This window comes from Gymnoscopelus microlampas, assembly GCF_963454915.1.
Source record: "Gymnoscopelus microlampas genome assembly, chromosome: 23".
Classification (NCBI taxonomy): domain Eukaryota; kingdom Metazoa; phylum Chordata; class Actinopteri; order Myctophiformes; family Myctophidae; genus Gymnoscopelus; species Gymnoscopelus microlampas.
This window is the reverse complement of record NC_139960.1, coordinates 32047788-32064869: the sequence shown is the minus strand read 5'-3', so window position 1 is coordinate 32064869 and position 17082 is coordinate 32047788. Positions and strand designations below refer to the sequence as shown.

Sequence of the window (17082 nt, the reverse complement as noted above, 5' to 3'; positions counted from 1 at the left end):
GGCAGATGATTAAGCGATCAAGCTATTGAACCAACACACCTGAACCTGTGAAAAAGGGCCTCAAACATGTATTTGACACAGTTTCATGCAAATTGCTCAGAAATCCTGGATTTAAATGTTTTTCAAACTGCTCAAAATTGCAGACAATCTAAGGGCAGAGCTTACTGGTCAAAGTGATACATGTGTTCCTCATGAGTCAAGGCACATGTGTAAGCAGGTTTAACGGCTGTCGGCCAAACGAGGCATGGCTTTTGCCTGTTTAAAGTTTGCATTTTCAAAAAATTGCTATAGCGCCCCCCTTTGACCAATTGGAGTAAGATTGGTTTCAGTGATACTTGGAAGGACCCTCTACAATATTGCAAGGTGTCAAACAAATGTGAGTCTGCATGTATGTGTTAGGGGCAGATGAATAATTTAAAAAAAGCTGCAATTTTCATTGGCTTATAAAAGCTTAACGTTTTCACTTATGGAAAATCCGCTTGGTTACGTCTGTCGGCATTGGTCCAAAGTTCATGTGTATACAGTTTCGTACAGATTGCTCATAAATCCCAGGAGGAGTAGGCTTTTTACTGCTTTTTACTGCTTTTCATAGAATTCGAAATGGTGGGAGATCTAAAGGTCAGAGGTCAAAAGTCAAACAGTGAAAGTTGTTAGGCATGAGGAGACGCATGTGTGTATCGAAGTTTCATGGCTGTAGGTCGAACAGGGCATGAGCTGTACCTGTTCAAAGTTGGCATTTTCAATTGAGTGCTACAGCGCCACCCTTTGGCCAATGGTTGTGAGTTTCGGGTTTTCGCCGTTTGGCATAGCCCTCTACCATATTGCCGAATTTCATAAGAAGTGACCAGGCGGTTAGGCCAGAACTGGCAAAAACGGCGGAAGAATAATAATAATAGTGAAAGTGTAGAGATGTAATAGCTTTCGAAGCCTGATGGCTCTCGAAACCTAATGAAAGTGTAGAGATGTAATAGGGTTCGAAGCCTGATAGGCTCTCGAAACCTAATAATAGTGAAAGTGTAGAGATGTAATAGCTTTCGAAGCCTGATGGCTCTTGAAACCTAATTAAGTCTACCTGAGGTGGGATTCAAACCGGCTACCCTATGGTTTCAAGGCAGATGATTAAGCGATCAAGCTATTGAACCAACACACCTGAACCTGTGAAAAAGGGCCTCAAACATGTATTTGACACAGTTTCATGCAAATTGCTCAGAAATCCTGGATTTAAATGTTTTTCAAACTGCTCAAAATTGCAGACAATCTAAGGGCAGAGCTTACTGGTCAAAGTGATACATGTGTTCCTCATGAGTCAAGGCACATGTGTAAGCAGGTTTAACGGCTGTCGGCCAAACGAGGCATGACTTTTGCCTGTTTAAAGTTTGCATTTTCAAAAAATTGCTATAGCGCCCCCCTTTGACCAATTGGAGTAAGATTGGTTTCAGTGATACTTGGAAGGACCCTCTACAATATTGCAAAGTGTCAAACAAATGTGAGTCTGCATGTATGTGTTAGGGGCAGATGAATAATTTTAAAAAAGCTGCAATTTTCATTGGCTTATAAAAGCTTAACGTTTTCACTTATGGAAAATCCGCTAAGTTACGTTTGTCGGCATTGGTCCAAAGTTCATGTGTATACAGTTTCGTACAGATTGCTCATAAATCCCAGGAGAAGTGATTTTTTTACTGCTTTTTACTGCTTTTCATAGAATTCGAAATGGTGGGAGATCTAAAGGTCAGAGGTCAAAAGTCAAACAGCGAAAGTTGTTAGGCATGAGGAGACGCATGTGTGTATCGAAGTTTCATGGCTGTAGGTCGAACAGGGCATGAGCTGTACCTGTTCAAAGTTGGCATTTTCAATTGAGTGCTACAGCGCCACCCTTTGGCCAATGGTTGTGAGTTTCGGGTTTTCGCCGTTTGGCATAGCCCTCTACCATATTGCCGAATTTCATAAGAAGTGACCAGGCGGTTAGGCCAGAACTGGCAAAACCGGCGGAAGATCATGAAAGTGTACAGATGTAATAAGGCTTCGAGCCTATTGGCCTCGAAACCTTAATAATGAAAGCCAAGGAATGTAATAGGGTTCGAAGCCTTACAGGCTCTCGAAACCTAAAAATTAGGAATACTCCAGTAAAGTAAAAGTACCTAAAAATTGTACTTGAGTACAGTGCTTGAGTAAATGTACTTAGTTACTTTACACCACTGCACCCTAGCATAACCCTGACTCGGTTTGACCTGAATAGAACACAGCATTAATTATTCCAGAGCTTGGGGGCAGCAACAGAGAAAGCTCGATCCCCTATGCTTAAAGGACCACTTCAGACAGTTTCAACCTATCTTTATATAGGGTAATTACATTAGTCCTCATTAATGATCATGAAAACATGGTAACCATTTTTGTACTCAGACTGTCTCTCAGAAGAGGGCTGTGCCGCCTACCAGTGACATCATCAATGGGGAATCGAAGCTAATAGAAATGGCAGGCTTTCTATTTCTGGAAAGTTAGCATGCTATAATAGAGAACCCATTGTTTTTGCATTAATAATAAAACAAAAATCTTGTTTGAAATGATCAAACCTGCCTACCAATGATGTCACTGGTAGGCAGGTTTTTGAAATGTCCAAAGCCCTATTCTGAGACACAGAGTGAATAGACAAAAATGTTACCATGGCATAATATTATTATAATGAGCATTAGTCTGGACCAATTATATGAGGTCATGTTGAAAATGAGTTAAAGTGGTCTTTTAAAGGGATAGTTCACCCAAAAAATGACTTTATTCGATTAGTCACTTTTTGTCGCGTTCCTAAGCCAATAATTTCATGACCAGCGGACCGGTAGGCAGCGGTTCCGGTAGGACAAAGGAGACTCATTGTGTCTCCTACCGGAACCGTTGCTGGTCATCAAATTATTGGCTTAGGAAAGCGACGAAAACGACAAAAAATATCCATGTATTCAAGTCTCCATGGGGTGACTAATCGATACAAAAAAAAGTAATTGTGGAGGTGAACTATTCCTTTAAGCTTTTCCCTGGGAACCAGCATTTACATTTTCAGTTAACAGATTTTTTCACCATAGCCTACTGTACAAAACTCAAATCAAATTCATCAAAACATTTCTGCCCCCTTTTCTTTTCTTTTTTCCATCACTAATTTACAGCCTTCTTTTGACTGAAAAAAGGTAACATAGACTGAAGCCTATTGCTTATCCGTCTACCCCTTTGTAATTTAACTTAAAAATACACCTTGCCCAAGTATTCAAACAAATTAATTCATGTAACTAATTTCCATTCGACAATACCAATGTTCAAAAATGAAAATACATTAAAAAAATAAAATAATAATAATAATAATAATAATAATAATAATAATTATTATTATTATTATTACATCAATAATAATAAATAGATACATAATTTAAACAAACATCCCAATTAAACTTGATCGTCAATTTTGACTAGTCAAAGTATAGATACCCCTGGCCAAATATTACTCCAATACACGATTTTTCAAAGATTCAATAATAGTGAAAATAATAATCTACAAGCTCACAATGGGTCGCGATGCGACACGTTGTGATCTTGTAGATCTTCTGTTTCCACAATCGTTGAAATAGGGCTTATGTGGTTCATTCATCATATACCTTTTCCCTTCCTAGAAATGTAGTGGAGACAAAAGTACAATTTCTGTCTTTGAAATGTAGTGGACTAAAGTCATCAGTATGCAATAATACAAATAATCAAGTAAAGTACAGACACTGTATGATTGTTTAGTTCCCAGTGCAGAGGTCAGAGAGTATTTCTTTCTAAGTCATTAGATGGAGGGCCAGAACACAATCAAAGGCTAATTTAAGATCTGGAGCTTTGACAGACTGTCTTATGCAATAATCAATACAGTATGTTTAACTGCTATTTATTGCTATAAAAGTATAAAAGTTACCAAAGATAGATGTGTGTGTGTGTGTGTGCTGTATAGTAACTGCCTACTGATAGAACTGTGTGTGTGTGTGTGTGTGTGTGTGTGTGTGTGTGTGTGTGTGTGTGTGTGTGTGTGTGTGTGTGTGTGTGTGTGTGTGTGTGTGTGTGTGTGTGTGTGTGTGTGTGTGTGTGTGTGTGTGTGTAATCAAATGTCATAGGTGCAGATACTTGGGGGGGGGGGGGGGTTAATACAAGAAGAATCATACTCCCTTTGAACAAAGATAAACAAGCTCTTTATATAGAATAGGAGCTCAAGGTCTCTTCTTAGATATGGAGAGAAACTTTTTGAGCACTCCCAACATGGATCAAAGCATTCTTACGGTGGGGGACTGGGGGTAGATTCTCTATTTTGACATTAAAGTAGAGTGCTTCACACACTTTTTAATTTAAAGGATCTCCAGTTTGGTATGCAAATTTAGGTCATGGACCCCCATAACTCCGAGAGTGTACATAGATAGATTTTTTTATTACAGTGTCCTGCACAACAAGATGCCAGCCCGCACGGGCTAACAGGACACTCACAAAATTAACATACACCAAGATATCACCACAAACAGAATACATACATATATTGATTGTCCAGGTTGTGAGTTATGGATATATTGTTCTCCAACGCAACTGCCATGCTTTCTCTAGGAATATTCCTAAAACTAAATGGACAAATGGGACCAAGTGAAGTGGACCCATTTGGAACCATTTGGTTCCATTTGTACACCCTCTGAGTTACAGACCTATAAGGGTCCATTTAGTTCCAAACTCCAATTCAACTGGGGACCCTCCCGAAGCCCCTCAAGGACCCTGGGGGTCCCTGTCCTAGACCCCACTTTGAGAATCACAAGCCTATATGTGGGACTGTCATATTGTAAATGATTTACAAAATCATTTGCCGTCCCAGATATCATCACTGGCGGCCCAATTTTGGCCCACAGGCCACCTGTTGCCTAACACCGTCCTAGTATAGTGACTAAGTGGTGAAAAGTAACTAAGTACATTTACTCAAGTACTGTACTAAAGAACAGTTTTGAGGTATTTTCTACTTCACTGGAGTATTTCCAATCTTCAGTACTTTTAGTTCTATTCCACTACATATCAGAGGCAAATATTGTACTTTAATTCCACTACAATTATTTAAAACTTTAGTTAGTAGTTCCTTTAGATTTTGATACAGCACAGATAAGTATAACCACTTAAGACCTATGTACATTTCGGCCATTTGAAAATAGCAGATCTACAAGCTGATGAGACACATTGTGAGCTTCTGCGACAGATCTGCTATGTTCAGAAGATGTTTTTTGAAAGCTTGTGAAAACTTGTGAAATGGGACATTCTGCACAATGAGTACTTTTACTTTCGGTACTTTAAGTACATTGTGATACTTTTATACTTTTACTCAAGTACATTTTTAATTCCGGACTTTTACATGTAACAGAGTATTTCTACATTGACCATCACTGGTGGCTGTACATTGACATGGTGCTCATGGACGCAATTGTTTGTCATGTCCAGCAGGCGGCAGCAAAGCCCATAATAATTTAGAAAAGCGGCTTAATTTTACCATTGACAAAAAAACTGAAAGAAGCTATAAAGCATGCATATTCGTATTGAATATTGAATCAGAATGGTTTAATGAACACCACTACATCAATATATGTTCATGTTTGTCATAGCGGGTCAATTACAATGTATTTTTTAGCTCAGAAGAAGTAAGAAATGAAAATGTTTGATGACAATTGTGCGAAAAGCCTTTTAAACCAGGCGAGCAGCAATCAACAATCAATCACTAGTGGTCCAATAAGCGGGCCACGTGTAGGCTATTTTCTTTTCTCTGAAGTTTTCTTTAAAATAAAGCGCTTTATGATCAATCCATAATGTTCTGCTGCACAAAAGGCCCACAACAAGCAAAGAACTGATTGTATTCCGAATGAAATGAGAAGAAAAAGCTTCGTTTTCAACAGAACCTCATGTGGCTGCTGCTGCTCCACTAATGGGGTAACACCGCATTCGGCAAATCATCGAATTGTGTGACCGTAGTGGTCGCTGTTTTGTCTTTTCGGTTGTGTTTCACTAATCTATGTTTTACAAAGGCGCCAGAAGGGTTATTATTGCCAGGCTGGTTTTGTAGCGACTAGGCTACTTCTTCCCAATTAATTCAAGACATTATGAATTCAAACCATTGTAAAAGTAGCGCTAAAGAGGCTGAGTTTCGGTTAATCTAGCCTAGCCTATTTTGGACACATTTCTTACTCCATGCAACGACTAAACAAATTATTGCAATTTAGGTGGTTTTATTAAACTCATAAGGTCCAAAACATGTTCTTGTTCTGAAACTTAAACGTAAATGAAAAAAAACGAACGAAAGGCAAATGCCTAATAATGGATAGAACTGTATCTCCATACCTTCAGTTCGGTCACACCCTTCAATCACTGACTGGCTGCAACTTAAGGGACACACTGCCCTTATATATGACATGGACGAGCGTCATGTGGACCATGGCTAGGGACACACCTGACATAAATGAAGGCGATGCCGCAGGAGCTAATCAGTCAATTATACAATTAAAACTGATTGTGAACAGGTCAATGGCTTACAAATTACCGCTTCACTGTGGTTTTGGCATTAAGTAGGCTAGTAGGCCTACAGACATCGCCTCAGCATTGCCCTTCAGAATTAATCTAATTTAACCCTTTTATTCTTTGGCTATTCAATAATAGCAGATATAGAGGATATGCGTGTGACATCATCATCAAACCCGGAAGTTATGCAGGAATGCCTACTGAGTGTCAAAAAAATACTTTCTGGCCTTGACAGCCCATGCATCCAAACAGAAAAGTCATATCTGATTGCATTAAACAACATTAAACAATGTTAAACTAATTTTGCATGTTTCTTTGCCACTCGATGTGCCATTCACTTTAAGCATGCGCATATCCTCTATAGGCCTACAAGCTCACCGGCTTGGCGATACAAGCTTGTGAGTTTGTAGATCTGCTACTTTTGAGAAATGTTGAAATATTTTGGAGGGAAAAATATGGTTTTCTTTACATGTATTTATTTTAAACACTTATTTTCTCTTCTGTGGGTCCCTAGCAAACCTTTTCAGATGCGGATTCGCAGTCAAATACATATCAATTTGGGTGTAGGCGTTTGACATGAAAATTACATGAATCTGTGCTGTGGTGTGTAGGCTACATCAATCGTTCTCAAAGTGGATTCCAGGGACTTTCTGGGATCCTTTAGGGTTCTAAATTGACCCTTGTCCATTTGGTTCCATTTGCCATTTGGTTCCATTTGTACACTGTCAGAGTTACAGACTTGTAAGGGTCAATTTAGAACCCTAAAGGTTCTAAATTGACCATGACATGGGTGACGGAGCCCTTGAAATGTAAAAGTTTGAGAACCATATGTGGCAAAGCCACAAGATTTTACTTTGTGGCGTCGGCATCACTATTCGACGGGTCACCGTTGTCGGTGTGACACGCATGTGTGCGCAGGCAGGGCGGGGCTTGGAAAGGAGGAGCAGCAGAGCAGACGGAGAATGAATGCAGCCTGTGTGTCTCCTCTCTTCTCCTCCTCATAGTGATGATGAGCTGCTGCTGCTCCTCCATCCCTGTCTCCTCCTCCACCACCACCCTGCCGCCGCCGCCACCACCACCCTACTACTACTACTACACCACCCACGACCATGGACTGATCCTCCATCATCTGAGTGGGGAGAGCTGTTTGTAGGCTGTAGAACCGGGCCTGCCGTGGGTTCGAACCCGGGTTTAAAATAGGGCCATAGTGAACACTGTGTGCGTCTTGGAGAGAGAGAGAGAGAGAGAGGAGAGAGAGAGAGAGAGAGAGAGAGAGAGAGAGAGAGAGAGAGAGAGAGAGAGAGAGAGAGAGAGAGAGAGAGAGAGAGAGAGAGAGAGAGAGAGAGAGAGAGAGAGAGAGAGAGAGAGAGAGAGAGAGAGAGGAGAGAGAGAGAGAGAGAGAGAGAGAGAGAGAGAGAGAGAGAGAGAGAGAGAGAGAGAGAGAGAGAGAGAGAGAGAGAGAGAGAGAGAGAGAGAGAGAGAGAGAGAGAGAGAGAGAGAGAGTGAGTGTATAGCGGTCTGTCTGATGCTGCAGGAAAATCGCCATTGTTTGGATGCGCTGGTGGTGAAAAAAATATATACTTTACTCTGCGAGCTACCATTATGGTCCCAACGTTACTCTCCGCGATTTATCTCCAGTGTTTCCTCCAGGTAAGAGATGTATTTATTATTATTATTTAATTATTATTATTTAATAGCCTATGAGTAATAATAATAGTCTGCCTCAGTCTGCCCTATCCATCAGTTATCATGGAGCCTGAATGCCCCGCATGTATGAGGGGCCGTTTAGGCCAAAAATAATGAAACACTTTCACACACGCTAACGAGACAGTCTTATACTTACTACTGAAATGCTTATACATTCAATTTTGAGACACTTTCACACACGCTGATGAGACACTCTTACATATACTACTGAAATGATATACGTTCAATATTGAAACACTTGCACACTCACTACTGAAACACTCTCACATACATACATACTTTGTAAATCGATGCACGTTCATATATGAAACTTTATACATACTCATCTGAACACTTACGCATACATATGAGAAACAAATACACATACATATATACTTCTGTGTCATATACACATGCATATGAAATGCTTGCACGCATACAAGTTAAACATTTATACATTTATATCTGAAACACTCACACATACACATATGAAAAGGCTGCATGCATATTGCTGAACACTTGTACATTTACAACTGAATTTCTTGTATATTATTACAAACTAAAATGAAAACTTTAGTTGCATGTGCAAGCCTTTCACATGTATTCATACGAGTAATTTCAGTAGTATGTATAAATAAATTCAATAATATACATACACATAATTTCAGTGATATGTATAAGTGAGTTCGGTATAATGTATAAAAGAGTTTCACATGTATTCATACAAGTGATTTCAGTAGTATGTATAAATGATTTCAATAACATACATACACATAATTTCATTATAATGTATACAAGAGTTTTACATGTATTCATACAAGTGATTTCAGTAGTATGTATAAATGATTTCAATAGTATATATACATAATTTCAATAGCATGTATAGATCATTTCACTATTATGTATACAATAATTTCACATGTACGCATACAAGAAATCTCAGTAGCATACGGAAGTGGTTTCAAGGTGACCCTTGTGACCCCAGTAGTACAGCAGCTTAATGGCAAATTACAAAAGAATCGTTCCCTTTGTGATGCAAGCATGTAATTTGGCACAGATACTCTCTAAGGGCCACTCTTATGGAAAAGGGCGCTCGCCACTAAAAAATCCAAGATGGCGCCCATTCTTTTCAAGATGGCCGCTACCTTAGCAGAGAAGATAGTGATATAATCTTTCAGGTTGTGATACAAGGATGAAATTTGGCACACATACTCTGTAAGGGTCACTCTTATGGAAAAAGGCGCTGGCCGATCAAAAATCCAAGATGGCGACCATTTTTTCCAAGATGGCCACCACCTTAGCGAAGCAGTAGTGATATAATCTTTCAGGTTGTGATACAAGGATGAAATTTGGCACACATACTCTATAAGAGCCACTCTTATGGAAAAAGGCGCTGGCCACTCAAAAATCCAAGATGGCGACCATTTTTTTCAAGACACTTTAGCTGAGCAGATAGTGATATAATCTTTCAGGTTGTGATACAAGAATGAAATTTGGCACAAATACTTTGTAAGGGCCACTCTTATGGAAAAAAAGCAGTGGCTGATCAAAAATCCAGGATGGCAACCATTTTTTAAGATGGCTGCCACCTTAGCGGAGCAGTAGTGATATAATCTTTCAGGTTGTGATACAAGGATGACATTTGGCACACATACTCTGTAAGGGCCACTCTTATGGAAAAAGGGGCTGGCCACTAAAAATCCAAGATGGCAACCATTTTTTAAGATGGCTGCCACCTTAGCAGAGCAGATTGTGATATAATCTTTCAGGTTGCGATACAAGGATAAAATTTGTTACACATACTTTGTAAGGGCCACTCTTATGGAAAAAGACGCTGGCCACTTAAAAATCCAATATGGCAACCATTTTTAAGATGGCTGCCACCTTACCGGAGCAGATAGTGATATAATCTTTTAGGTTGTGATACAAGGATGAAACTTGGCACAAATACTCTTCAAGGTCCACTCTTATGAAAAGGAGAGCTGACCACCCCAAAAAATCAACATGGCCGCCAGTCAAGGTGACTTCCAGGAGTTGTACCACTGTCTTACAGTATATAGCTTATTATAATAGAGTGAATGTCATTGAGCAACCAGGGCACAATTGTGCAGTAGGGGTGAGATCCATGTTGACCTGGTCAACAACCAACACTCCTGTTGGTCCTTTTGTTGGTCCGACCAGCGACCAACACTCCTGTTGGTCTTTTTGTTGGTCCGACCAGCGACCAACACTCCTGTTGGTCTTTTTGTTGGTCCGACCAGCGACCAACACTCCTGTTGGTCCAAACCAACACTCCTGTTGGTCCTTTTGTTGGTCCGACCAGCGACCAACACTCCTGTTGGTCTTTTTGTTGGTCCGACCAGCGACCAACACTCCTGTTGGTCTTTTTGTTGGTCCGACCAGCGACCAACACTCCTGTTGGTCTTTTTGTTGGTCCGACCAGCGACCAACACTCCTGTTGGTCCAGACCAACACTCCTGTTGGTCCTTTTGTTGGTCCGACCAGCGACCAACACTCCTGTTGGTCTTTTTGTTGGTCCGACCAGCGACCAACACTCCTGTTGGTCTTTTTGTTGGTCCGACCAGCGACCAACACTCCTGTTGGTCCAGACTGTTGGTCCTTTTGTTGGTCCGACCAGCGACCAACACTCCTGTTGGTCTTTTTGTTGGTCCGACCAGCGACCAACACTCTGTTGGTCTTTTTGTTGGTCCGACCAGCGACCAACACTCCTGTTGGTCTTTTTGTTGGTCCGACCAGCGACCAACACTCCTGTTGGTCTTTTTGTTGGTCCGACCAGCGACCAACACTCCTGTTGGTCCAGACCAACACTCCTGTTGGTCCTTTTGTTGGTCCGACCAGCGACCAACACTCCTGTTGGTCTTTTTGTTGGTCCGACCAGCGACCAACACTCCTGTTGGTCTTTTTGTTGGTCCGACCAGCGACCAACACTCCTGTTGGTCTTTTTGTTGGTCCGACCAGCGACCAACACTCCTGTTGGTCCAGACCAACACTCCTGTTGGTCCTTTTGTTGGTCCGACCAGCGACCAACACTCCTGTTGGTCTTTTTGTTGGTCCGACCAGCGACCAACACTCCTGTTGGTCTTTTTGTTGGTCCGACCAGCGACCAACACTCCTGTTGGTCTTTTTGTTGGTCCGACCAGCGACCAACACTCCTGTTCAGCCATAACTCCAATACGCAGAATCCGACCGTCATGAAACCTGGTATGTGGACTCAGACGGCCAATAGGGACAGAATGAAATTGCTTTAGCCCCGCCCCCTCTCTTCCCCCCTCTATTCCTATTGGCTGGGATTCAATCAGCCATAACTCCAATACGCACAATCCGACCGTCCTAAAACTTGGTATGTGGACTCAAACGGCCAATAGGGACAGACTGAAATTGATTTAGCCCCGCCCCCTCTCACTTCCTATTGGCTGGGCTTCAATCAGTCATAACTCCAATACGCACAATCCGACCGTCCTAAAACTTGGTATGTGGACTCAAACGGCCAATAGGGACAGACTGAAATTGATTTAGCCCCGCCCCCTCTCACTTCCTATTGGCTGGGCTTCAATCAGTCATAACTCCAATACGCACAATCCGACCGTCCTAAAACTTGGTATGTGGACTCAAACGGCCAATAGGGACAGACTGAAATTGATTTAGCCCCGCCCCCTCTCACTTCCTATTGGCTGGGCTTCAATCAGTCATAACTCCAATACGCACAATCCGACCGTCCTAAAACTTGGTATGTGGACTCAAACGGCCAATAGGGACAGACTGAAATTGATTTAGCCCCGCCCCCTCTCACTTCCTATTGGCTGGGCTTCAATCAGTCATAACTCCAATACGCACAATCCGACCGTCCTAAAACTTGGTATGTGGACTCAAACGGCCAATAGGGACAGACTGAAATTGATTTAGCCCCGCCCCCTCTCACTTCCTATTGGCTGGGCTTCAATCAGTCATAACTCCAATACGCACAATCCGACCGTCCTAAAACTTGGTATGTGGACTCAAACGGCCAATAGGGACAGACTGAAATTGATTTAGCCCCGCCCCCTCTCACTTCCTATTGGCTGGGCTTCAATCAGTCATAACTCCAATACGCACAATCCGACCCTCCTAAAAACTTGGTATGTGGACTCAGACGGCCAATAGGGACAGGCAGAGCACCTCAGTTATGCCAGTAGGCTCGGGCGGGCAACAGCTTAGCCTAGATTTTACTCCTTTTGGTCTCTCTATGATCGAAGATGTCATAACATTTCTATAATGAAAGTTAACATGAATCGCCATTTCTGTGGGCTATGGAGTTTAACCTTTTACTAGAACAAAACTCCCATTTAAACAAGCATGTATTATAATGGAGAATATTGGACCAAAAAGTGTAAATTAGGCAATTCTGAGGTCATTGACTCCTAAAGGTCACCAGAGGTCAGTCAGAAAGTGGTTCCACGTCTGAAATCAAACCTTGGGTGATCTAAATATTCTTCGGTGTCCGCAGTCAGTTACAAGGCTTGGCTAGATTCATCTGCAGAGGATCGATTGTAACTTGCATGTAGTACTGAAAGGATCCCAGGGCCACGATGTGGGTGGACACTCCTTTCATGACCCTCTGGTTAGTTTCGGCAGTGGGATGTGAACCCAGGCCTTCCGATTGACGCACAACATCAGTACTGAGTGAGCTAACCAGCCACCCATATAAATATTGAGTAATTGAGTAATTGTTTTATGTATCATGGAGGTAGGGAGAAGAACACTTGCATATCTTGCATTAGAACAGGGGTTCTCAAACTTTTTTGGGTCAAGGCACCCCTATAAATTATTTCTTCATCCGAGGCACCCCTATACTGTATAGGCTACGTGACAACCAGGAATAGATTGGTGACCACCGGAGAGACGGGTGACAGCCAGAATGTAGACGGCATCCGGGAGCAGTTTGGGTTGGCGCCCCAGTCTGTGTCTTCCGTGAGGAAGAAGCCCAACAAATCCACGGTGAGGCCTGTAGGAGGGCCATTCAAGCAAGCCGCAAAGGGAGCCTGCAGTACCACCACGGGCCAAGACACCATCACACCAGAATGAAATGTTTGGAGCGGGGGAGTCTGGTGCAACGCTCAGGTCCTGGACCTGGTGAGACGGAGGAGGAGCCCGGCCAGGAGGCCACCCACAGAGCCTAGCCCCTCCACGTACCAGAGCCTCTCCTCTCCCCCATTCCTGGCAGAGTAGTTTCGGACAAGCGTATTGAGTGGCCCTGTCTTTCCCTATTTAGGACTGACCGTGGGTAGCTACCTGGGACGTAAGTCGGGGCTTGATCAACCCTGGCTGGGTCACCTGGGCGAGGGTGTATGTTGCGAGACCCGAAACATCCTATGACCCCAGGCTACAACACTGATGATACGTCCCAGGTGCATCCATGTGATGTTTTTTCGTTATATATTATATGCCAATTTCACTCCCAGCAACCTTATATGGCATATTTTATTTAGCATATACGCGAGAGATAACCATTTTGGTTGGAACCAACTTAAAATAACTCTGTACTTGTAGGCCTTCTTCAAATTTAAAATTCTATATTATTTTTATCTGTCCATATAATTTCCAAATATCAAAATGTCACGTCACCCCTGGACTGTCTCCATGGCACCCCAGGGTGCCCCGTCACTCACTTTGAGAACCCCTGCATTAGAAGGAATGAAAGACATGCTAAGATTTGATGATGCTGAGGGTGCATTCTTAAAAAAAGAATCCCCAGAAAAGAAAGGGAAGAGATGTGATCAAATGCGAAAATACATAAGAAAACGAAGGTTTGCAAAAAGACTGTAAAAGAATTACACAATAAAAAGATGATTTGAACGATTTATTGCTACTGACAGAAAGTAATCACAGCTTCAGCTAGCATTTGTGCATGTACCAAACACGACTTCCCAAGCCTGGAAGAGACCTGTGCTCCGAGGAGCACTCCTTCTAGTTCCCTCTTATCTCCCTTTACCTCTACCCCTCTCCCTCCCACCACGTGTTCCTCTTGGTCTTTCTCTTTCTCTTCCTCTTTGTCTCTCACGTTGGACATGGGATGATGGCGACTAAAAATAAACATAATGAGGTCAATTAGTCAAGTCAATTTTGGCTTGTGAAGCTACATGTGGGCCTATGTTCCGTCGTAGGACGGGTTGTTTTGTAAAAATGTCTATGTATGCGGTGAACTAATATGTTTACAAACTCTGCTCGGCCTCCTGTTTGTGCCTTTAACAAATTAGTCATGAAGAATTCTATCGCATGTGCATTTTACAAGTGAAGAGAAAAAATAGGAACGGCAAAAATAAACTTGGCCAAAAAACAAAAAACAAACAAAAGACAAAATAAGGCTAAACTCAGGAGTAAAGAACTAAAGAAATAAACTGCATGAAGGCTACGCCCGCATAGGGCCCTGGCAGTTAAACAAACACAGGCTAGGCTGTTGCCCGCCCGAGCCTACTCGCATAACTGAGGTGTGTCCTGCCTGTCCCTATTGGCCGTCTGAGTCCACATACCAAGTTTTTAGGAGGGTCGGATTGTGCGTATTGGAGTTATGACTGATTGAAGCCCAGCCAATAGGAAGTGAGAGGGGGCGGGGCTAAAGTATTTTTCAGTCTGTCCCTATTGGCCGTTTGAGTCCACATACCAAGTTTTAGGACGGTCGGATTGTGCGTATTGGAGTTATGACTGATTGAAGCCCAGCCAATAGGAAGTGAGAGGGGGCGGGGCTAAATCAATTTCAGTCTGTCCCTATTGAACGTCTGAGTCCACATACCAAGTTTTAGGACGGTCGGATTGTGCGTATTGGAGTTATGACTGATTGAAGCCCAGCCAATAGGAAGTGAGAGGGGGCGAGGCTAAATCAATTTCAGTCTGTCCCTATTGGCCGTCTGAGTCCACATACCAAGTTTTAGGACGGTCGGATTGTGCGTATTGGAGTTATGACTGATTGAAGCCCAGCCAATAGGAAGTGAGAGGGGGCGGGGCTAAAACAATTTCAGTCTGTCCCTATTGGCCGTTTGAGTCCACATACCAAGTTTTAGGACGGTCGGATTGTGCGTATTGGAGTTATGACTGATTGAAGCCCAGCCAATAGGAAGTGAGAGGGGGCGGGGCTAAATCAATTTCAGTCTGTCCCTATTGGCCGTTTGAGTCCATATACCAAGTTTTAGGACGGTCGGATTGTGCGTATTGGAGTTATGGCTGATTGAATCCCAGCCAATAGGAATAGAGGGGGGAAGAGAGGGGGCGGGGCTAAAGCAACTTCATTCTGTCCCTATTGGCCGTCTGAGTCCACATACCAGGTTTCATGACGGTCGGATTCTGCGTATTGGAGTTATGGCTGAACAGGAGTGTTGGTCGCTGGTCGGACCAACAAAAAGACCAACAGGAGTGTTGGTCGCTGGTCGGACCAACAAAAGGACCAACAGGAGTGTTGGTCTGGACCAACAGGAGTGTTGGTCGCTGGTCGGACCAACAAAAAGACCAACAGGAGTGTTGGTCGCTGGTCGGACCAACAAAAAGACCAACAGGAGTGTTGGTCGCTGGTCGGACCAACAAAAGGACCAACAGGAGTGTTGGTCGCTGGTCGGACCAACAAAAGGACCAACAGGAGTGTTGGTCTGGACCAACAGGAGTGTTGGTCGCTGGTCGGACCAACAAAAAGACCAACAGGAGTGTTGGTCGCTGGTCGGACCAACAAAAGGACCAACAGGAGTGTTGGTCTGGACCAACAGGAGTGTTGGTCGCTGGTCGGACCAACAAAAAGACCAACAGGAGTGTTGGTCGCTGGTCGGACCAACAAAAAGACCAACAGGAGTGTTGGTCGCTGGTCGGACCAACAAAAGGACCAACAGGAGTGTTGGTCTGGACCAACAGGAGTGTTGGTCGCTGGTCGGACCAACAAAAGGACCAACAGGAGTGTTGGTCGCTGGTCGGACCAACAAAAAGACCAACAGGAGTGTTGGTCGCTGGTCGGACCAACAAAAGGACCAACAGGAGTGTTGGTCTGGACCAACAGGAGTGTTGGTCGCTGGTCGGACCAACAAAAGGACCAACAGGAGTGTTGGTCGCTGGTCGGACCAACAAAAGGACCAACAGGAGTGTTGGTCTGGACCAACAGGAGTGTTGGTCGCTGGTCGGACCAACAAAAAGACCAACAGGAGTGTTGGTCGCTGGTCGGACCAACAAAAAGACCAACAGGAGTGTTGGTCGCTGGTCGGACCAACAAAAGGACCAACAGGAGTGTTGGTCTGGACCAACAGGAGTGTTGGTCGCTGGTCGGACCAACAAAAAGACCAACAGGAGTGTTGGTCGCTGGTCGGACCAACAAAAAGACCAACAGGAGTGTTGGTCGCTGGTCGGACCAACAAAAAGACCAACAGGAGTGTTGGTCGCTGGTCGGACCAACAACAGGACCAACAGGAGTGTTGGTCTGGACCAACAGGAGTGTTGGTCGCTGGTCGGACCAACAAAAAGACCAACAGGAGTGTTGGTCGCTGGTCGGACCAACAAAAGGACCAACAGGAGTGTTGGTCGCTGGTCTGACCAACAAAAGGACCAACAGGAGTGTTGGTTGTTGACCAGGTCAACATGGATCTCACTGTCTCAATTGTGGCATCACTGCTGTGTAACTCAATGTCAGCTAATCTAGTTTTACTAGTACTGTAGTAATAGTATAGCTTATCAGTGTCCCAAATGCTAGTTTTACTAATACTGTAGTAATAGTATAGCTTATCAGTGTCCCAAATGCTAGTTTTACTAATACTGTAGTAATAGTATAGCTTATCAGTGTCCCAAATGCTGTCTAACAGCTCTGGTCAATTAGCTAGTAATAGTTAG

At 43.2% G+C, this 17082-nt stretch overlaps 2 protein-coding genes across 2 annotated transcripts in view; one reads left to right on the top strand and one right to left on the bottom strand.

Moving 5' to 3' along the window:
* LOC311039622 (leucine-rich repeat-containing G-protein coupled receptor 5-like) overlaps positions 1-7575 on the bottom strand; it is a gene marked incomplete at both ends in the record, with an annotated part of 63496 nt that extends 55921 nt beyond the window's left edge. The window contains one exon of the mRNA XM_084049559.1: positions 7431-7575. Within this exon, the coding sequence (XP_083905685.1) occupies positions 7431-7575 (145 nt within the window). The remainder of the gene's footprint in view (positions 1-7430) is intronic.
* A 570-nt stretch (positions 7576-8145) lies between these two features.
* Positions 8146-17082, top strand: part of ptpro (protein tyrosine phosphatase receptor type O) — a gene marked incomplete at its 5' end in the record, with an annotated part of 85642 nt that continues 76705 nt past the window's right edge. Inside the window, one exon of the mRNA XM_084049558.1 lies at positions 8146-8193. Within this exon, the coding sequence (XP_083905684.1) occupies positions 8146-8193 (48 nt within the window). The remainder of the gene's footprint in view (positions 8194-17082) is intronic.